General features: G+C 39.6%; 1 protein-coding gene across 2 annotated transcripts in view; it reads right to left on the bottom strand.

Annotated features, from left to right (window-relative positions):
- The window catches only part of PIK3C2A (phosphatidylinositol-4-phosphate 3-kinase catalytic subunit type 2 alpha), a 130,022-nt gene that overhangs the window by 86,205 nt on the left and 21,503 nt on the right, over positions 1–22,314 (bottom strand). For both annotated transcript variants that reach the window (XM_032166525.2, XM_032166526.2), the window contains exon 2: positions 4,991–6,120. In XM_032166525.2, the coding sequence (XP_032022416.1) occupies positions 4,991–6,055 (1,065 nt within the window). In that variant the 5' untranslated portion in view covers positions 6,056–6,120. The remainder of the gene's footprint in view (positions 1–4,990; positions 6,121–22,314) is intronic.

Here is a 22,314-nt window from a genome sequence, read left to right as displayed (position 1 = left end):
AGTGACTTAACTCCAATTAATACTCTCTTCTTCAGACAAAATACCTCCAACAGTTCTTTAAATGGCATAAGTTCTAGATCCTGAAAACTACAGTCTTCTCTTTTCAAGACATACTCTAGGCTGGGCACAACGGCTCACACCACAGGGGGACCTCATCTTCACAAAACCTAAAAAAAATTAGCTGCGTGTGGTGGCGTGTACCTGTAGTCCCAGCCACTCAGGAGGCTGCATTAGAAGAATCACTTGAGCATGGGAGGTAGAGGCTACAGTGAGCTGTGATCGCACTGCTGCACTCCACCCTAGGTGAAACAGTGTGAGACCCTGTCTTAAAAAAAAAAAAAAAAAAAAAAAAAGACACACTTCAGTTTCCTTACTGGTGGCCCCTCTTAGGATATGCTCAAACAAAATTATTACATGGGGTTTGATCAGAGTATAATGGAATGATGAACACTTCCTTAGCCATGCTGCAGTTAGACTGCCCTAAGACTGGCAACTAGCCTAAGCCATGTCAGTTCAGATAGCATGCTATCAGTAAAGCTGTTGATACGCTACACTGTGGTAATCTAGCTCCAATCTCTGATTGATCCCCTGATCAAGTCATATTATTGCTTACCCAGTTTCTGACTCATATCTCTCATAATCCATTTGCTTACTACTTTAATCCTTCCCCTATATTTTTTAACTAAGATCTAGGAATGTGTTTCTGCTAAAACTAATCCTGTCTGGCAGCCTAGTTAATTAATTCCTAGAGTTTGAACAACTAGCAGCTCTCTGTAACACCTATGTGACCTGATTACCCAGATCTTGCTAGGCAAACTTCTTCCTATCTTTAGGAAACTACCCATCCTCATTATTCTTCCAGGATACTTTCTGAAAGCACCCCAAATAAGGAAAATATCAAGACAGTACTGTGACAAATATTTTAAATACATAAGAAAAAATAAATGTAGGGAGACTTACATGGGTGTCACACCCCAGCCCCACCAAAGGAAAGGGTGGAGAACACATGTGTTGAACTAGAAGTGACCAATCTAAACTAAAAAGGTCAAGCAAGGGCAGGAAGTTGAGTTTTGCAATGAAAGCATGAGCAACCTATGCTTTGGGTTTTGAGCTGAAAAGAAACTGTTCCCAGGGTAGTCTATTTTTACACTTTGCTAGTTGTCTTGTCATTTCCCCAACTTTATAGGCTCCTAAGTATGAAGAAACTTTAAAATCATCTAGTCAAGAGGTCCCAAATGCAGGTCCAAGGGGGAAAGTTTTGAAAAAACTGGTTATCTTCCCCCTGAAATTTCATACTGTCCTTTGGCACCCCTTCCTCCAAATCAGGACTGAGTAGGCCTAAACTCTGTAGGATACTGTGACATATAACTAAATTTGGAAAGCCATTTGAACCATATTTGAATATCTCCTATGACAGGGAACTTACTCCTTCCAAAATAACATGTTGTATCACTGGAGTTTGAAAAAGGGAGGGCTGGCCGGGCTTGGTGGCTCACGCCTGTAATCCCAGCATGTTGGAAGGCTGAGGCAGGCAGATACCTGAGCTCAGGAGTTTGAGACCGGTCTGACCAACATGGAGAAACCTCATCTCTACTAAAAATACAAAATTAGCCGGTTGTGGTGGTGCATGCCTGTAATCCCAGCTACTCGGGAGGCTGAGGCAGGAGAATCGCTTGAACCCAGCAGGCGGAGGTTGCGGTGAGCTGAGATCACGCAATTGCACTCCACGGCCTGGGCAACAAGAGAGAAACTGTCTCAAAAAAGTGAAGAAAAAAAAAAGGGAGGGCTTTTAGAGTCAGATGGGTTTGAATGTCAGAACTTTGCTGCTTACAAAGAGTTCTGCAGCCCTCTCATTGAGCTCCAACTTGTTATCATGAAAATTTTCAAATATACACAAGGTAGAATAATAAACACCCAGGTATCCATCATTGGCTTCAACAATTATCAACATATAGCCAATCTTGTTTCATCTATAAGCCCTCCAAACCCCAACACCTCACTTGATTTTATTACATTTTAAATTCTACAGTATACATCTCTAAATATAAGATTCATTTAATTAATTAATTGCAATACCATTATTACACCAAAATATTAACAATAATTCCTTTTAACTTCTTTACATCTCAGTTTCCTCAACTGTAAAATAGGGATGGGTCATACTCTGGCCTCATAGGATTCTTGTGAGCTTTCTGTCTCAGTGATTAAAAAAAAATGCAGAAGAGTCCTTTGGCTTTGGCAACATACTGGTAAAAAAAAAATAATAAATAAAGAGTTCGGTTTGAATACGTACAACATAGATAAAAAGCATGTAAGTTCTTGGGTTCCGAATCCCAATCTTGGAGCTTTGGACAGTAAATAACCCACTTACCCAGAAACCTCAACTTGCTTAAGATGATGACTACATTGCATCTGGAATGGTAATGTCAGCTTAGCTGGGATAATTTTTGTCTCAGTAGGTAAATGATTTTTCAATAATGGGAAGTTCAGAATTTAAGATATAATTAAATTAATCAATGTAATTTATAAACATCTGTATTAACTTCAAGAAAATCTATTGTAGCTACAACGCATTCATTGTAGGGCTCTGCCTTCTACCAGTGCAAGGGTTGAGCCTAAGCTTAGCTCCCTACAAGACAAGGAGCTTCCTTTTCTTTGATAGCAAGACTAACTTTTCAGAGCCCCAGTGTCTGTCTCCAGGTTCGAGGCAGCTGCCCTTCCCAAACAACTATAAACAGCTGACATCTTAAATCCATACTACATCTCAAATCCTGACTCCAGGCACTAAACACAGAATTCGTTTCTCTCATGAGAAAACTATAAAATAGAGACCCACAGCTGGGGAGTCATCTGCCTATTAGAAATTGACCCAAATATGAATCCAGCAGTCACCTGGGCCCTGCAGGATGGGAAGATTAGGGGGACCAGTGCCTTACCCCCACCGCCCCTTTTTTTTGAGATAGGGTCTTGCTCTGTCACCCAGGCTGGAGTACAGTGGTACAATCATGGGTCACAGCAGCCTCAACCTCCTGGTCTCACATGATCCTCCCACTTCAGCCTCCCAAGCAGCTGGGACCACAGGAGTATGCCATCATGTCCAGCTAATTTTTTTGTAACTGTGTTAGAGACAGGTTCTCAATATGTTGCCCAGGCTGGTCTCAAACTCCTGGGCTCAAGTGATCCTCCCACCTTAGTCTTCCAAAGTGCTGGGATTACAAACGTGAGCCATCATGCTGTCTAAATCTTCTTAACACCTATTTCTCTTCCTTCCAGACATCCAAAATGTTTTTTTTTAAAGTCAACAATTTGGCCGGGCGTGGTGGCTCACGCCTGTAATCCCAGCACACTGGGAGGCCAAGGTGGGCTCTTCACCTGAGGTCGGGAGTTCGAGACCAGCCTGACCAACATGGAGAAACCTTGTGTCTACTAAAAATACAAAATCAGCCGGTGTAGTGGCACATGCCTGTAATCCCAGCTACTTAGGAAGCTGAGGCAGGAGAATCGCTTGAATCTGGGAGGTGGAGGTTACAGTGAGCCGAGACTGCACCACTGCACTCCACCCTGGGCAACAAGAGCAAAACTCAAAAAATCTCAAAATAATAATAATAATAAATAAAGTCAACAATTCAACATAAACCGATCCAAATCATGCAAAATCCATCCCTCCCTTCCCCATCTAAATACTAGTTAACTCCCAATGACAAAATAGTAGATAAGTGCTGATCTAATTAGCTGAATGATATTCATTCACACTAAAGTAAGAATGAGGCTTAAACATTCTCAGGATACACAGATATAAGAGCAAAACACAAATCTGCAATGGTAATATTTCATTCTTCACTTTTATCGATAAAAGTGTTTAAAGGGATAGTCCTTTAAATTGCTCTTCTCTCTGGGGTTATTTTTTCATTCATTGATTCATGGTTAAAAACAACAAAACAAAATGCATGAGAATTTCTATAATCAGGCTAAAAACCAAAATTCCTTATTTGTGTTAAAAAAAATAAAAGGAATAAGGAAGAGAAGGAAGGGATCATATGTAATGAGGAGACATGGACAGACAAATTTAAAATATCTTAAATGCCTCTCAGCGACATCCAGATCCTTCATTAGAGGCTTTTTATTTACAATCCTAGAAAAATATTAATAGCAAGCACTTTTTCAATTGGCCTAATCACATTTAATCCTTTGCCACACAAGCAAAGAATCAAAGCACACTTGAGAGCAAAGAAAAACAAAATTCAAAATGAAAAACTTTTTTTCTTAACAAATTACGAGCTGGACATGGTGGCTTACGCCTGTTATCTCAGCACTTTGGGAGGCCAAGATGGGTGGATCACGAGGTCAGGAGATCAAGACCATCCTGGCTAACACAGTGAAACCCCGTCTCTACTAAAAATACAAAACATTAGCCAGGCGTGGTGGCGGGCGCCTGTAGTCCCAGCCACTCGGGAGGCTGAGGCAGGAGAATGGTGTGAACCCGGGAGGCAGAGCTTGCAGTGAGCCAAGATCACGCCACTGCACTCCAGCCTGGGCGACAGAGCAAGACTCTTTCTTTAAAACACACACACACACACACACACACACACACACACACACACACACAAATTACGTACACAAATATGAACTCTGGGCCGGGCGCGGTGGCTCACGCTTGTAATCCCAGCACTTTGGGAGGCCGAGGCGGGTGGATCACGAGGTCAGGAGATCGAGACCACGGTGAAACCCCGTCTCTACTAAAAATACAAAAAAAATTAGCTGGGCGTGGTGGCGGGTGCCTGTAGTCCCAGACACTCGGAGAGGCTGAGGCAGGAGAATGGCGTGAACCCGGGAGGCGGAGGTTGCAGTGAGCCGAGATCACGCCACTGCACTCCAACCTGGGTGGCAGAGCGAGACTCTGTCTCAAAAAAAAAACAAAAAAAAACAAAAAAAACCAAATATGAACTCTGTGTTATACTAAGTTTGAGAAGTTAGTAAGAAAAGACTATACCTGAGATATATGGCCCTGGGCTTTTGCAAGCTGAGTTGTTCGAATATTTAAAGACTGGCTTCTTGTTACAGTTGCCACAGAAAGGGATTTTCCATTCACCTTTCTTTCAAGATGACAATTTGCTGGCGATCTCTCTTCAAGAAGAACAGCATCCCAAGGATCCTTTGCTAGCAAACTTGAAACATTTTTCTCTTCTTCATGGTCTAATACCTCCACATTATCCACCTTAGGCTTACTTAGAGGATCCAAGTCTAACCAATCAAATTTACTGATATCCTCAGACTTTGGAGATACCTGTAGATTGCCGACTTTTGAATCTGTTATCTCCAAATCAGTCCTTGCTTTCCCATGTTTTAAAAATTCTGATGTACTAGCTATTTTGTCAAATAGTTTTGCCATGTCAGGACTGACTACTGGACGATAGATAGGTAAGCTTCCTTGTGGATGAAAGGGTGTGGCAGGTGTCAAAGGATATGAGAAATATGGAGATTGTCCCGGAAGACTTAAATATATAGGTTCTGTAGATGGAAAAGTGGGCATTCTTGGATTGAAGCCATTTTGGAATGCAGCCTGTTTACTGTAAGTAGAAGGATAAATAGAAGGTAAAGTATAAGTGGAAGGCCCAGATAATCCAGGTGGCCACTGTCCTCTCTGAATAGTAGGTCTAAAATAGAGCTGTGCTGAAAAGGAAGGGCTCAGAATAGGAGTAACTGGTAATACAGGTGTTTTTCTAGTCTCAAAACTGTCATCCAGCAATAGTTTCTCAAGTTCAGCTTGGGTGAGCTTTTCTACATCAATATCTAATGCTCTTTTTTGGGAATCTGATTCGGGAAACACCATGAGATCATAATCCTGCTTGTTATAAACCTGTGCTTTTTTTCTGGTGCTGCTTGACAACTCAAAGCCTCTCTGATTGTCAGTCACTTGTCTATCCTTTTGCAGTTTTGCTAAAGCCTCTGCTTCCATCTGTAATGCTTCTTCTTTGTCCACATCTTTTGCTCTTGTTGGTTCCGGATGTGAAGATGGACATTCTTTAAATCTGCTGTTGCTGGGTATCTGAGCCATGTCCACTAAAAAGACCAAACCTTCCTTCCTCTATTTTTTTCTTGTAGCTTCCAAAATAGTAAAGCCTATTCATAAAAATAAACATAACACTCAATTAGATTTCTAAACATAAATATATTTTGTTTGCAACCTACCCCATATGACTTTGGACTTAAAGCCGCTTAGAAAAATATATTACAAAATAAACAAAATAAAACAGTTGGATGAAATCTGGGTGAAGGAACACTTAACACCTTATACACTGTTGGGTTACAGAAGATGTTCAGATACACATTACTTTAATCCCATTTCCTGACACAACTGGAAAGCTGGCACAGTAAATGAACTTTAGACGCTTTCATTTCAGCAGTCACAATGGCTGCCATTAACCAGTGGTACTTCTGGCAGAATTCTTAGTATGAAATGACTTAAGTGATAGTCACATATTTTCAAGAGTTCAGACAGGGTTTACCGATATGCAGAAATAGCAAGTCAAAATGGTTTTTGATCTTTTGCTATTTGCTAAATTGCTCAAAAGCCAATTAGCAATAAAAACATCCAATACCTAGTCAATAAAACAGGAAACTATCATTTTATCAAAATACTATGTGCAAAAGTGATTAAGGTTTAATAATCTTCCAGAAATATTAAAAATGTATAATGTAACATGGATTTGAATAATAAGACAAAGTGTTAAGGCTTATTAGAAGTTCTGAGGTAATATTTCACTCAAAGATTAAATTACAGCTGAATTGGTCATATAGTTTTAATTACATTTCTATTCTGATTATCTGCAGCTAAATCAATAGTTATAATACCAAAATTTCTCCTTTTCAAAATCCTCAAATATTTTTATTTACGAAAAGATGAGGAGATAATTTTTAAACTTCGTCATAGATTAGCTTATAAAAATTTATACTCCTCTATTTAAGACAAACACTTAATTCAGACCAAGATTACCCTGTGAAGCAATACGACCAACTGAAAGGTTGCTTAGCTACTCTGTAACACAGAGCACATTTCCTGCTTCTAATCAATATGATAAAAGGGTTAAATATAGATTCTGGAGTCACATTACCTTAGTTTAAGAAGGTATATGACCGGCCGGGCGTGGTGGCTCACACCTGTAATCCCAGCACTTTGGGAGGCCGAGGTGGGTAGATCATGAGGTCAGGAGATCGAGACCATCCTGGCTAACACAGTGAAACCCTGTCTCTACTAAAAATACAAAAAATTAGCCAGGCGTGGTGGCGGGTGCCTGTAGTCCCAGCTACTCAGGAGGCTGAGGCAGGAGAATGGCATGAACCCGGGAGGCGGAGCTTGCAGTGAGCCGAGATCACGTCACTGCACTCCAGCCTGGGCAACAGAGAGAGACTCCGTCTCAAAAAAAATAAAAAGAAGGTATACGACCTTGGGCAAATGAAAACTTTTCTGTATGTCTTAGTTTCCTAATTTTTTAAATAAAAAAGTATCAATCTAAATTAGTACACAAACTAAACGAAATAATACACATAAAAGTGCCTATCATTGGCCTTGGGCATAAGCATTAAATAAATGTTACGTATTATTAATCTAATCTGGTTTGTGATACATCATCCAGTTTAAATACCTAGAAAGCAAGAGAGCTCCTGTTTACATTCTATGGTCTTTCTTTCCAGCAAACACAATGCTTGTCTACCGTATATGCTCAATATATACGTGAGACAAGGAGGTAGGGAAAAACCCAAAATAAATTCAAATTAATATAATACAAATGAAAATCCTAAGTGTTGAGGTAATACTAAACAAAAAAAAAAATATTAGTGAGGAGGTCATGAAGAAAGAGGAATTCAAAGAATGTCCTTGGAATGTTCTTAGAGTATTATTTTGCAATTCCTTCACACAACTATTTTCCCTTCTGTGGTAGACTACAAAGCATGGGCACAACGTATATTTAAAATATGCACACTTTACTGCATATAAACTTTATATCAAAAGAAAAAGCTGTAAATATTGAACTCTTGCTAAATATGTACAAAGTACTTAGAGGAAAGTACTAATGTCTACAATTTACTTTGTTGTTCTTGTCGTTTAGAGATGGGGGAGGTCTCATTATGTTACCCAGGCTGGTCTTGAACTCCTGGCCTCAAGCAAGCCTCCTGCCTCAGCTGGGATTACAGGCATGATCCACTGTGTCTGGCTCTTACAATTTACTTTGAAATGCATTTTTTTAAAAGGTAAATTAATGGATAGCAGGATGGATAAATATGTGATTAGACAGGTATAGAAAAATGTTAATAGTAGAATCTAGATGATACAAATATGAGTATTCACTTTGAAATTCTTTTAACTTGGTTGCCAAGACTGAAAATTTTCAAAATAAAAGGCTGGGTAGTTGGGAGTAGGAGGAGCACAAATTCCTCCCATTTCAACACATACTCCAACCCCTTGGGATGTGATTTTGTTGCTCCTCCCATAAAGAGGAGGGATCTATTTCTTTACTCTCTTGAGCTGAGCGGGTCTTGTGACTTGGCTTTTACCAATGAAATGGAAGTGACACTGTGGGAATAGGAGTTCCAAATCTAGGTCCTAAGAGGCTTTACTACTTCAGTTCTTTGTCTCTTGAAATGCAGCCACTGCTATGTGAATGATCACTGAGGATAAGAGGGGCCAGCTAACAGCCAGCACCAACCACCAAACATGCGAGTGAAGCCACCATCTTAGACCATCCATCCACACTCCAGATGACCACAACTCCATGAGTGACAGAAGGTGAGACCAGCAGAAGAAACCACCAAGCTGAGCTAAAGCCAAATTGATAACCCACAGAATCATTTTGGAATGATTCTGTTACATAGCAATAGATAACTGAGAAACTTTTTCTTACTACTTTTAGAAAACAAAGCACAAGCCACTTTACTATTTAGCAACAAACTTCTGTTTTAACTTCCACCACCACCTTCCTTCACTTATTCTCAGGGAACAAACGGTTTTCTTTTCCTTTCTAAGGCGACTTCCTCCATGTGTATCCTTAACCTTAGATTTCTAAACATATTTTCCCCTCCACTTCATCATCAATGATTACCCTCCACTTCATCATCAATGATTACCTCCTTTGCATTGTTAACTTATTTACTTGCTTAGGTTCCTGTGCCACAAAAAAGCTTAAGTCTTCCCCATATTGAAGGGGGAGAAATCTTAACATTCCCCTTTAGATTCCAGTAGCTTCCATTTTAATTTTCTTTTTTCACGGCCAAACTTCTCCAACAAGTGACCTAGAAAATCTTTTCTTTACACATTCTGCCTTGGAAAAACTCTACTTGTCCTTCAGGGCCCAATTCAAATACTGTCTCCTCTCTTTAGCTTTCCCTAAGCAGCTCTTATCAGAATTCATCTTTTTAGATCAACCAAAACATTTTTATCACAGCTTTCTCTTCTTCAGTTCTGTAGACCTTTTGCTGTTTTTGCCTATCAACATCTTTGCCTCTGGTTGTAGAACCTACAGCTTCCATTTTGGAGACTGATCTCCCTTTATCCCACATAGTTAATTAAAATAGAACTGGCCATCTCTACCCTTGTCCCCCACTCCCATCCACCCCAGAGGATCCAAATCTGGCCCATCAGAGTTAACTCCTGGACTTCTGCTGAAACTATTTGGAAAGAAAGCTTTTCTTTGAGCTTACTAAACTCAGATATAAGCCTGGCCCTGCTGTGGCCGTCTTTGTCACCACTTGAGGAGATACTGCCTAAGAATGAATCCAATCCAGAAGAAAGCAGAGCTATGATAAAATGAAGAAAGACAGATTCTGGCTAATATTACATTAAGTATCTGGATCCAACCAAGCCCAAAGCCAACCTTTCATTTATGTAAGCCAGTAAGTCTCCCTTTTTGCTTAAGCCAGTTTAAAATGAGTTTCTGCCATAACAAAAAATGTCCTGATTAACACAGAACCTGTGAACCTATGTGTCTACCCAACAGACTAAAATAAGCTTAAGTGGAAGGTCCTACTTGTTTATTTTTGGAGTTCCCCCACAACATTTAAAAGTACCTTGCTTAATAAGAAACTTAATTTACTGAACATGCGGGGTTTGTCTGTTTGTTTAGACAGAGTCTCATTCTGTTGCGCAGACTAGAGTGCAGTGGCACAGTCTCGGCTCACTGCAACCTCTGCCTCCTGGGTTCAAGCAATTCTCCTGCCTCAGCCTCCCGAGTAGCTGGGATTACAGGCGCTCGCCACCACACCTGGCTAATTTTTGTATTTTTAGTAGAGACCAAAAAGTTTAGTAGAGACTAAGCGTTTTGCCATGTTGGCCAGGCTGGTCTTGAACTCCTGACCTCAGGTGATCCGCCTGCCTTGGCCTCCCAAAGTGCTGGGATTACAGGCATGAACCACCTCACCTGGCTGAACATGTGTTTTAACAAGAGGGAGTGAGGGCTATTGGACAGTCTTAAAGAAGGCATTTCCAGTGGCACAAGAGTATGGATATATGGTAGGAAAAATAAATCAAGTGTAATCACCTATTGTGGAACACCAAAGTATACAAAATCAGATGTATTAAAACAAAACAGCAGCCACGCACAGTGGCTCACACCTGTAATCCCAGCACTTTGGGAGGCCGAGGCAAGTGGATCACCTGAGGTCAGGAGTTCAAGACCAGCCTGGCCAACATGGTGAAACCCCGTCTCTACTAAAAATACAGAATTTAGCTGGGTGTGGTGGCACGCCATGCCTGTAATCCCAGCTACTCAGAAGGCCGAGGCAGAAGAATCCCTTGAACCTGGGAGGCAGAGGTGGCAGTGAGCCGAGGTCACCATTGCACTCCAGCCTGGACAACAAGAGCAAAACTCTGTCTCAAAAAAAAAATAGCATTTTACAAAGAGAAAGGCTACTTAGATATAATTCATCTTCCACAAGCATAATGCCAATTTGTTATTTAAGTATTCTCCTTGTTGCCACATTTGGTAATGAACAATGTAACATTATTCTGAGAGAAGGATCTAGATTTTTTAAAATTAGTTTACAATAGTTTATTCACAGGAGAATACACTTGTTCTAAGTATTTCAAAAGAAAGTTAACTCTCATTTACTGATAAAGGTATAAAATTAATCATTTGAAATATATTTTAATAGTGAGTATGGGTTTTTCTCACATCACCAATGTATTTGCTTGCTCTATCTCTAGTACCAACACCCAAAGTAGTATACGCTAAAGTAAATTCAACTCTAAGTAGTAAAAGTGAGCTGATTGCTACCAGCTAAGTTACCATATTTTAGTTTTCCAAGAGGTTATCACGCATATATACTAAAATGGCAATAAAAGGACTTAACAGAATGTCCAAAAGTAACCCTGTGCTTCAGCTGTTTTTCTGGGGCTGCGGCATTGACATGCTCCATTAATTTTTTAAAATAAAACTTCATTTGATGACAAACATTTAGCAGGAAATAATTTCCTACATCCTAATTCAAAATGAAAACTTCAATGCTAATGTTCCCCTAATTCAAGCTGAGAAAGACAATATAACTAGTATTTGAATGAGGCCTGCATATCATCTGCCAAAATTTTCTCAACATAAAGTAACCCAGTGAAGATCACAAGGCTGTGGCTACTTTAAAATTCTTCAAAAGTGGGTAATTAAACTATTTAGTTAAACATTTGGACACCATTTGCATATCCCAAAACAGAAGAATTAATTTAAAAGTTCTTGGCTTCTTCTGTGCTAGACAGTCATTTACAATTTAAATTTAAACCCCAGAAAACAGAAAAAAGCAAGTTGGTGCTGCTACCCATCTAAATGTTTTCCTGATCTTAAAATTTCAAGACAACTAAGAAAACTAAGAATTATTTGAGTTGAACAATACAGATATTTGTCCTCCCAAATGAATATAAACCTTAAAGGAAAATAAATTATGGTACTTCCATGGAACTTTTTTTTTTTTTTTTTTTTTTTTTTTTTGAGACAGAGTCTCACTCTGTCACCCAGGCTGGAGTGCAGTGGCGCGATCTTGGTTCACTGTAACCTCCACCTCCCGGATTCAAGGGATTCTCCTGCCTCAGCCTCCTGAGTAGCTAGGATTACAGATGCCCACCACCATGCCCGGCTAATTTTTGTATTTTTTTTTTTAGTAGAGATGGGGTTTCACCATGTTGGCCAGGCTGGTCTCAAATCCCTGACCTCAGGTGATCCACCCGCCTCAGCTTCCCAAAGTGCTGGGATTACAGGTGTGAGCCACTGAGCCCAGCTGGAACTGAATATTATACCACCATTAAAAATAAAATCATGGGCTGGGCAAGATGACTCTTAAACTTTGGGAGGCTGAAGTGGGAAGACTGCTTGAGTCCAGGAGTACCAGACCAGCCTGGGCAACATGGCCAGACCCTATCTCTATAAATAAATAAATATATAAATTTTAAAAATTAAAAAAAAAAAAAAGATTATGGGCTGAGTATGGCAGCTCAGGCCTATGATCCCAGCACTTTGAGGCTTTGAGAGACCAAGGCAGGAGCATCACTTGAGGTCAAGAGTTCGAGACCAGCCTGGGCAACATAGCCAGATCCCTATCTCTACAAAAAAAAAGTTATTTGGATGTGTTGGAGCATGCCTGTAGTCTCAGCTAGTCAGAAGACTGAGGTGGGAGGAACACTTGAGCCCAGGTGTTCAAGGTTACAGTGAGCTATGATTGTATCACTGCACTCCAGCCTGGGGGACAGAATGAGTCTCTGTCTCTAAAAAATAAAACAAAAACCAAACCAAAATAAAATAATTATGATTGCAGTCAATCATGGAAAGTATTTGATAAAACTGTAGCAAATATCTGCATATTTCTATCTATGTATAGAGATATACAGATACTATATGCCAAACATTGCTTTAAGCAACGTATTAACTAATTTAATCCTCACAAATTTTATAAAGTAGGTATTAGTATCCCTAGTATACAAATGAAGAAATTTAAGCATACAAGTTATGTAATCTGCTCAGTCTCACAGCAGCTAGCAAGTGGTGAAATCAGGACTCAAATTCAGGCAGTACTAATTCTCCACAATGCACTTTAAAGTTATCTGGGTAAGTGTCTAAATTAGTATAATTTGTCAACTATAAATATCAACTTTCATCTTCAATCATAGGGTTATTTTATTTTAATAAATTTGTTTCTTTTAATTACATCATGAGGTAATTAATACTGCTATTTAGTTATAACATGTACCAATTTATCAGTTAATTTATCATCACCAGATGACTAGCAAATTTGTAATTTCACTGAGGGCAAGAACTTTTTTTCATCTTCTACTCTCAAACTTCTAATGCAGTTGAATGAATGCATCAATGACTAGAGAACATAAGACACCATTCCTTTTATCAAAGAGAAGCTCAAATTCTGAAACAGAAAAAACAGGCTAAAATGACTCAATTAATAATTCAAACTTTACCAAAAAATAACATGGTTGAGTTTAGAATAAACAAGTGGGGTGGGGGAGCAGATTATCTTAAATACTAGGAGGGAGATGGTAATAGAAAACTAAAAGTAAAAGTTGTTCCATCTCTGTTAATGGGAAAAACTCCAGTACATGACAAGATAATATTCTCCTATCTCTATTGATTCATGGAAGAAAAAACGTCATCTGATGAAAGAAACAAGTACTCTGGTGTTAGGAACTATAAAAATTTGTCACAAAGACAAAAATAAAAGAATGTCCAGGTATTTGATGTGATTAGGTTAGAGCAACACTGTCCAAAAGAAACAGAATGAGGCCAGTAGTGATGGCTCATGCCTGTAATCCCAGCACTTTGGGAGGCCAAGGCAGGTGGATCACCTGAGGACAGGAGTTTGAGAACAGCCTGGCCAGTATGGTGAAACCTTGTCTCTACTGAAAATACAAAAATTAGCTAGGCATAGTGGTGGGTGTCTGTAATCTCAGCTACTCCCAAGGCTGAGGCAGGAGAACTGCTTGAACCCTAGAGGTGTATGTTGCAGCGAGCCAAGATCATGCCTCTACACTCCAGGCTGGGCAACAGAGTGAGACTCCATCTCAAAAAAAAAAAAGAAAGAAAGAAAGAAAAGAAAAGAAAAAAATGCACGTCACATATAATTTAAAATTTTCTACAGCTACATTAATGAAAAAAGACATTTAATCTATCAAAAATATTGTCATTTTAACAGGTAATATAAAAATATGAATGAAATATTTTATGATTTTTAAAAACACGATGTCCTTGAAATCTGTGTATATTATGCATTAGCACATCTCAATTTGGGCTAGTTACATTTCAAGTGCTCAGCAGCCAAAGGTATCTAGTGAACAGTGCAAGGTTAGAGTTTATGAAGAGAAACAGGAACAAAAAACATGGTGAACAAGTATTGCTTTCTGGGTGGTAAGGAAAAATTTATCTTCCCAACAGTCATCTCTTTCCACATGCCAATAAAATATCTCAAATTCCTGTTATTCTGGGGGAGAACAAAATTTTCTTTTTATTTTTTTAAGTCCCACAGATAACTTACTGTCTTTATTTATTTATTATCTACTTTTTTTGAGACAGAGTCTTGCTCTGTCGCCCAGGCTGGGGCGCAGTGGCGTGATCTCAGTTCACTGCAACCTCCACTTCCCAGCCTCCAGAGTAGCTGGGATTACAGGCGCTAGCCACCACACCTGGTTGATTTTTGTATTTTTAGTAGAGATGGGGTTTCACCATGTTGGTCAGGCTGGTTTCAAACTCCTGACCTCAGGTAATCCGCCCGTCTCGGCCTCCCAAAATGCTGGGATTACAGGTGTGAGCCACCGCACCTGGCCTATTTATTTTGAAGACAGGGTCTAGCTCTGTTGCGCAGGCTGAAGTGCAGTGGCTCAATCATAGCTCACCATAACCTAGAATTCCCAGACTCAAGCAATCCTTCTGCCTTAACCTCTTGAGTACCTGGGACTACAGGCATGTACTACTACATCCAAATAATTTTTAAATTTTTTGTAGAGACAGGGTCTCACCGTGTTGCCCAGGCTGGTCTCAAACTCCTGGCTCAAAGCAATCCTCTCACCTGAGCCTCCCAAAGTGCTGGGATTACTGGCATAAACCATTGTACCTGGCCAACCTACAGCCTTTAAATGAGGTCTTATCCTTTATAACTTTTTAATTTTTAAAGTACATACTTTCTAATTACCTTAATATTCTAGATTTAGAAAACCGTTGACATTTTAGAGAGAAATGTGTTCACAATCAACCACATAGGATAAGTTACAAAAAGATTAAATTTTTAAAAATAGAGACAAGGTCTCACTCTATCACTGAAGCTGGAGGGCAGTGACATCATCATAGCTCACTGTAATCGCAAACTCCTAGAGGCTCAAGGGATCCTCTTGCCTCAGCCTCCCGAGTAGCTGAGATTAACAGTATAACCAGGCCCAGCTAATGTTTTCATTTTTTGTAGAGACAGGGTCTGGCTATATTGCCCAAGCTGATCTCGAACTCCTAGCCCTAAGTGATCTCACCTCAGCCTCCCAAATCACTGGGATTACAGTGTGAGCCATTGTCCTGGCTCTAAATAAGTGTAAAGAAATTGAGTCATGAAAACAAAACACAGAATTCCTTTGTAACCTCAGCATAAAGGCCTCCTAATATGACTCAAAATCTAGAAGCCATATGTGAAAAGATTCAAGCACATAAACATCTTTTAAAATAACTTTTGTTTGGCAGAAAAGCACCAATGAATGTATTCATTTCCTCAGTAAATATTTATTGGGTGTATACTATGCATCAAGCACTGCTGTAGGCAATGAAAAGCTAAAATAAAAATAACTGAACCAAGCCTGGGCAACGTGGTGAATCCTTAACTCTATGAAAACAATATATATATATAAATCAACAGGGCATGGTGGCACATGTTACTTGGGAGTCTGAGATGGCAAGATTGCTTGAGCCCAGGGGGTCAAGGCTGCAGTGAGCTAAGATCGTGCCACTGTATTCCATCCTGGGCCACAGAGCCAGACTCTCTGTCAAAAAGAAATAAATAAAAACAATAGAACCATAAAAATATCAGTGAAAAGCAATAAACCAAGAAAAAAAATTTGCTATTTATATCACAAAGAGCTAACCTTTCTAATACATTAAAAAGAACTACTAGAAAAAAAAAAAGGCTAGGCACGGTGGCTCACACCTGTAATCCCAGCATTTTGGGAGACTGAGGCAGGTGGATCACCTGAGGTCAGGAGTTCAAGACCACCCTGACCGACATGGAGAAACCCCATCTGTACTAAAAATACAGAAATTAGCCAGATGTGGTGGTGCACACCTGTGATCCCAGCTACTTGGGAGGCTGAGGCAGGAGAATCACTTGAACCTGGGAGGCAGAGGTTGCAGTGAGCTGAGACTGTGCCACTGCACTCCAGCAGATACCCTCATTTCAGACTATGGTCACAAGTACTGGGTCTCTATATTACTCATACTGTTTTGGACTTGCCTACAAATCAAGGGTTCCCATGAACCCAACTCAGGTTTTATAATTTGCTAGAATGGTTCACAAAACTCAGAGTTTACTTATTACTGACTTATTATAAAGGATACAACTCAGGAACAGCCAAAGGGAAGAGATGCATAGGGCCAGGTATTAGAGGTGGTGGGACAGAACTTCCATGCCCTTTCTGGACACTATCTCCCAGCACCTCTATGTGTTCACCAACCCAGAAGCTCTCCAAACCCTGTCATTTAAGGGTTTTAATGGAGGCTTCATTATATAGACATGGTTAAGTCTCTGGCCATTGGTGATTGGTCTCTAGCACCTCTCACCTCCCTAACCCTCTAATCATGTTTTGGTCTTTCAGGTAACCAACACCCATCCTAAAGTTATCTAAGAGCCCCCAGTCACCAATCATCTTATTATTTTTTTATTATAACACAGTTCACTCAATGGAATTCTATATAGCAATGCAAATAGATGCAGTTGTACAATGAAACTTAGAAACATGTTGAGCAAATGAAGACAGAAAACACACGCACACACATACACATACACACACGTGAGGTGCTGAGTGTGGCATGCCCGTAGTCCCAGCTACTTGGGAAGCTCTGGTAGGAAGATCCCTTGAGCCCAGGAGTTCAACACCAGCCTGGGCAACATGGTGAGATCCCATTTTTAAATACACACACACACACACACACACACACACACACACACACACACAAACACACACATGATTTGATTCATATAAAGTTCAAAAACATGAAAAACTATTTTATTTAAGAATGCTTACATTATGGCAAATGATGTGAAGGAAATGATTATCAAAAGTTAGAATAGCCGGGCACAGTGGCTCACACCTGTAATCCCAGCACTTTGGGAGGCTGAGGCGGGCGGATCACTTGAGGTCAGGAGTTCGAGACCAGCCTAACCAACATGGAGAAACCCCATCTCTACTAAAAATACAAAAAATTAGCTGGGCGTGGTGGCACATGCTTGTAATCCCAGCTACTTGGGAGGCTGAGAAGGAGAATCGCTTGAACCTGGGAAATGGAGGTTGCGGTTAGCCAAGACCATGCCATTGTACTCCAGGCTGGGCAACAAGAGTGAAACTCTGTCTCCAAAAAAAAAAAAAAACTTAGCATAGTAGTTACTCATAAAGTTATCAGAAAGAAATATAGTGGGGACTTCGGGGTACTAGCAATGTTCAGCTTCCTAACCTAGTGACTGGTTACACAAGTATTTATTTATAATTATTTGTTAAATAATCATATATGATTTATACACTTTTCTGTGCATTACTTAACCATAAAGAATAATCTACTCTTGGTTGGGTGCAGTGACTCACAAAACACATTGGGAGGCTGAGACAAGAGGAGCCCAGGAGTTTGAGACCAGCCTGGGCAACATGGCAAAACCCCATCTCTACAAAAATTTTAAAAATTAGCTAGGCATGGTGGCGCATGCCTGTAGTCCCAGCTACTCTGGAGGCTGAGAGGTAGGAGGATCACTTAGGCCCAGGAAGTTGAGGCTGCAGTGAGTCAAGATCGTTCACTGTACTTCAGCCTGGACGACAGAACAAGACCCTGTCTCAAAAAAAAACAAAAAAAAGTTCAACTTGGAAAGTTTATCTTTTAGTGATAACATTAAAAAATACAAATAAAAGCTATACTGTCCCCCTTTCATTTGCCAATCTAGAGGCTAAATTAAGGAGACTGCTCTCACTCATTAAGAGACATGGGAAAAGGATAAGACCATAACAAACTTTATAAAATAGAGTTACTCAAATGTTCATCATGTGTGAATTAATGAGCACTGCACATAACATGATCAATTTATGTAAAACATTTACTGCAGTTTTACTTATTTATTTATTTATTTTTGAGACAGGTTCTCATTCTGTCGCCAGGCCGAAGTGAAGTGGCACGATCACAGTTCACTGCAGCCTCAATCTCCCAGGCTCAGGTAATCCTCCCACCTCAGTCTCCAGAGTAGCTGGAACTACAGGTATGCACCACTATACCCGGCTAAGTTTTGCATTTTTTGTAGAGATGAGGTTTTGCCATGCATGTTGCCCAGGCTGGCCTCAAACTCCTAAGTTCAAGCAATCCTCCTGCCTTGGCTTCCCAAAGTGCTGGGATTACAGACATGAGTCACCACGCTCGGCCTCACTGCATTTTAAAATACAAGTAAAACATTAAAAAATGAATGCAGTAGTTCCCCCTTATCCACAGTTTCTCTTTCCAAGGTTTCAGTCACCCACAGTCAAAAGTGGTCCAAAAATATTGAATAGAAAATTCCAGATATCAACAATTCGTAAGTCTTAAATAACTTTTATGAAAGTATACTGTTATAATTATTCTGTTATTACTTATTGTTATTCTCTTACTGTGCCTAACTTATAAATTAAACTTTACTGGCCAGGCATGGTGGCTCACATCTGTAATCCCAGAACTTTGGGAGGCCAAGGTGGGTGGATCACCTGAGGTCAGGAGTTAGAGACGAGCCTGGCCAACATGGTGAAACCCCCGTCTCTACTAAAAATACAAAAATTAGCCGGGCGTGGTGTGGTGGCACACATCTGTGATCCCAGCTTCTCGGGAGGCTGAGGCAGGAGAATCCCTTGAACCTGGGAGGCAGAGGTTGCAGTGAGCTGAGATCGTGCCACTGTACTCCAGCCTGGGCAACAGAAAGAGACTCTGTAAAAAAACAAAAAAAACCCAAAAAAACAAAAGAAAAACACTTTATCGTAAGTATGTACATATAGGAAAAAACACAGTATAGTCACATACCACATGACACTCCAGCCAACGGCAGACCATACATATGACAGTGAACCCTCAGGATTATAATAGGCCAGGTGTGGTGGCTCACACCTGTAGTCTCAGCATCCTCCCTTTGAGAGGTCGAGGCGTGGGGAATGCTTAAACCCAGGAATTTGAGACTAACCTGAGCAACATAGTGAGAATCCTCTTAAAAAAAAAAAAAAAAAAAAATTAGCCAGGCATGGTGGCACATGCCTGCAGTTCTAGACACTCAATTTCAGCTCTTTGGAAGGCTGAAGTAGGAGACTCACTTGAGACCAGGAGTTTGAAGTTACAGTGAGTTATGATCATGCCACTGTACCTCTTGCCTGAGCACAGAGTAAGATCCTCTCTCTAAAAATAAAAAAGATTATGATGTTATAACAGAGATGAAAAACTCCTAGTAATATTTCCTGTATTTTTCACTGTTACTTTATAGTACACTCCTTCTACTTAAAAAAAAAAAAAAGTTAACTGTAAAACAGCCTCAAGTAGGTCCTTCAGGAGGTATTTCAGAAGACGGCATTGTTATCCTAGGAGATGACAGCTCCATGCATGTTATGGCCCCTGAGGACTTCCAGTGAAACAAGATGTGGAGATGGAAAACAGCTATATTGATTACCCTGACCTCGTGTAGGCCTAGGCTACCATGTGTGTTTGTGTCTTAGTTTTTAATAAAAAAGTTTACAAAGTAAAAAAAAATTTAAAATTTAAAAAATAGAAAATAGCTACTTGTAGAATAAGGATATAAAGTATTTTTGTATAGCTGTACTATGTTCTTATATGTTATTACAAAAGTGTCAAAAGTTAAAAAAAATTAAAAAGTTTATAAAGTAAAAAGGTTACAGTAAGCTAAGGTTAATTTATTACTAAAGAAAGAAAAATGGCTGGGGATGGTGTCTCATGCTTATAATCCCAGCACTTTGGGTGGCCAAGAGGAGAGGATCCTTAAGCCCAGGAGTTTGAGACCAGCCTGGGCAATGTAGCAAGACTACCTACCTCAACTATAAAAAGTTTAAAAAATAATTAACCAAGTGTGGTGGCACACACCTATATTCCTAGCTACTCAGGAGGCTGAGGTGGGAGGATCATTTGAGCCTAGGAATTCCAGGCCGCAGTAAGCTGTGATCACACCATTGCACTAGCCTGGTCAACAGAGTGAGACTGTCTAAAAAAGATTTTTTTTTTTAATTAAAAAGAAAAAAAAATATATTTTTACAAATTTAGGATAGTACATGTACAGTGTTTATAAAATCTACAGTAGTATTCAGTAATGTCCTAGGCCTTTGCATTCACTCACTATTCATTCATTGACTCACCCAGAGCAATTTCCAGTCCTGCAAGCTTCACTCATACTTAAGTGCCCTACACAGGTGCATTTTTAAATCTTTTATACCATATTTTTGCTGTGCCTTTTCTATGTTTAGATATGCAAATATTTACCAATTTTTACAATTGCCTACAGTATTTAGTATAGTAACATGCTATAGTATGTACAGCATTTAATATATGTACAGCAATATGCCATAAAGTTTGTAGCCTAAGAGAAAAGGCTATATACTACATACCCTAGGTGTGTAGCAGATTACACCATCAAGATTTGTTTAAGTACTTGCTATGACATTCACACAATGACAAAATTGCCTACTGGTGCATTTCTTAGAACATATCCCTGTCATTAAGCAACACATGACTGTATATATAGGGTTTGGTACTATCCGAAGTTTTAGGCATCCACTGGGGATCTTGGAACATATCCTACCAAGGATAAGGTGGGGAAACTACTGTAGTAAGATATTACAATCAGTGAGAAAAACGATTATACACTCTCATCATTGTATGCATATCTAGTAAATTTACTTAGTTCTATTATATTAGAAAATTCTAATTCAGTTATAGCTTATCAGGAAGGCAACAATATTTAGTGGTCACTACATCAGATACTTAATGGAAACTTACAGGCTCTATCTTCAAAATATTTCTGAACCTAAACATTTCTTCATTATGTTCTCAATACCATCCTAGACCAATTAATCATCATCTCTTGTTCTTTCCTGAATTATTGAAATAGCCTTCCCCAAATTGTTTCTCTGCTATATTTATAACCCCTCCTTTCCCAACTTCAGACTATCCTCAACACAGTAGCTGCAGTGATCTTGAAAAACCTAGAACTTGTCACTCCTCTGCACAGAATTTTCAATAGCTCCTAACTCATTCAGAGAAAAGGTACAATCTTTACAATGGCCCACCAGGCACACTAATATTTGGCCCCCCATTATCTCCCTCCTGTAACTCTGCACTGCTTCCATCACACCGGCCCCCTTGTTCCTCAACACCTTATGCTCCCAACTCAGGGCCTCTGCTCTTCTGTTACCTCTGACTAGACTGTTCTTCCCCTGAATCGCTGAATGGCTTAATCCCTTGCTTCCTTCAAGTCTTCATTGAAAAGGTGACACTTGTGTAAAGTCCTCCCTGATAACCAGGTTAAAACTGCAATTTTCTCCAACTCCACTGCCAATCACCTTACCTTAATTTTCTCCTTAGCATTTACTACCATCTAGTATGCTATATATTTACTTATTTATTTTGTTTATTGCCTGCATTTCCCCCTCTAGGCTATAAATTTCATGAAGCTGGGATTTATTTGTCTGGTTTACTGCTATATTCCCAGCGCTCTAGTCCTGGAATAACAAAGCTTTCCTTCAAGTATTTGTTAAACAAATAGGTGAAATTAAATCTAATATGGAACAAAAATATCATATTCAAAATGAGCATTTTAACCCAAGAAATATAACAAAGAGATACAATAGATTTTTAACCCACTCTTGTTGCATTCATTTTTAAAGTATTTAGAAGCCATCTTAAATGTGCCAAATAACATGCTGTCAATTTTTCCTCTAAGGGAAGAAAATCCATATGTATATCTCGGAATTGTTCTTCAGAGCCACATGGCCCTTTTTAGTCAGACCAAAACACATTCCTATTTTGAAGTACTTGTGAGAAATATAGTTCGTGTCTGCTTGGGGATAGAAATACTGGCCTTGGCCGC

The sequence above is a fragment of the Hylobates moloch genome, unplaced genomic scaffold (genome assembly GCF_009828535.3).
Source record: "Hylobates moloch isolate HMO894 unplaced genomic scaffold, HMol_V3 SCAFFOLD_11, whole genome shotgun sequence".
Taxonomy (NCBI): Eukaryota; Metazoa; Chordata; class Mammalia; order Primates; family Hylobatidae; genus Hylobates; species Hylobates moloch.
The sequence above is the reverse complement of the archived record's forward strand: the minus strand, read 5'-3'. Positions and strand labels throughout refer to the sequence as shown.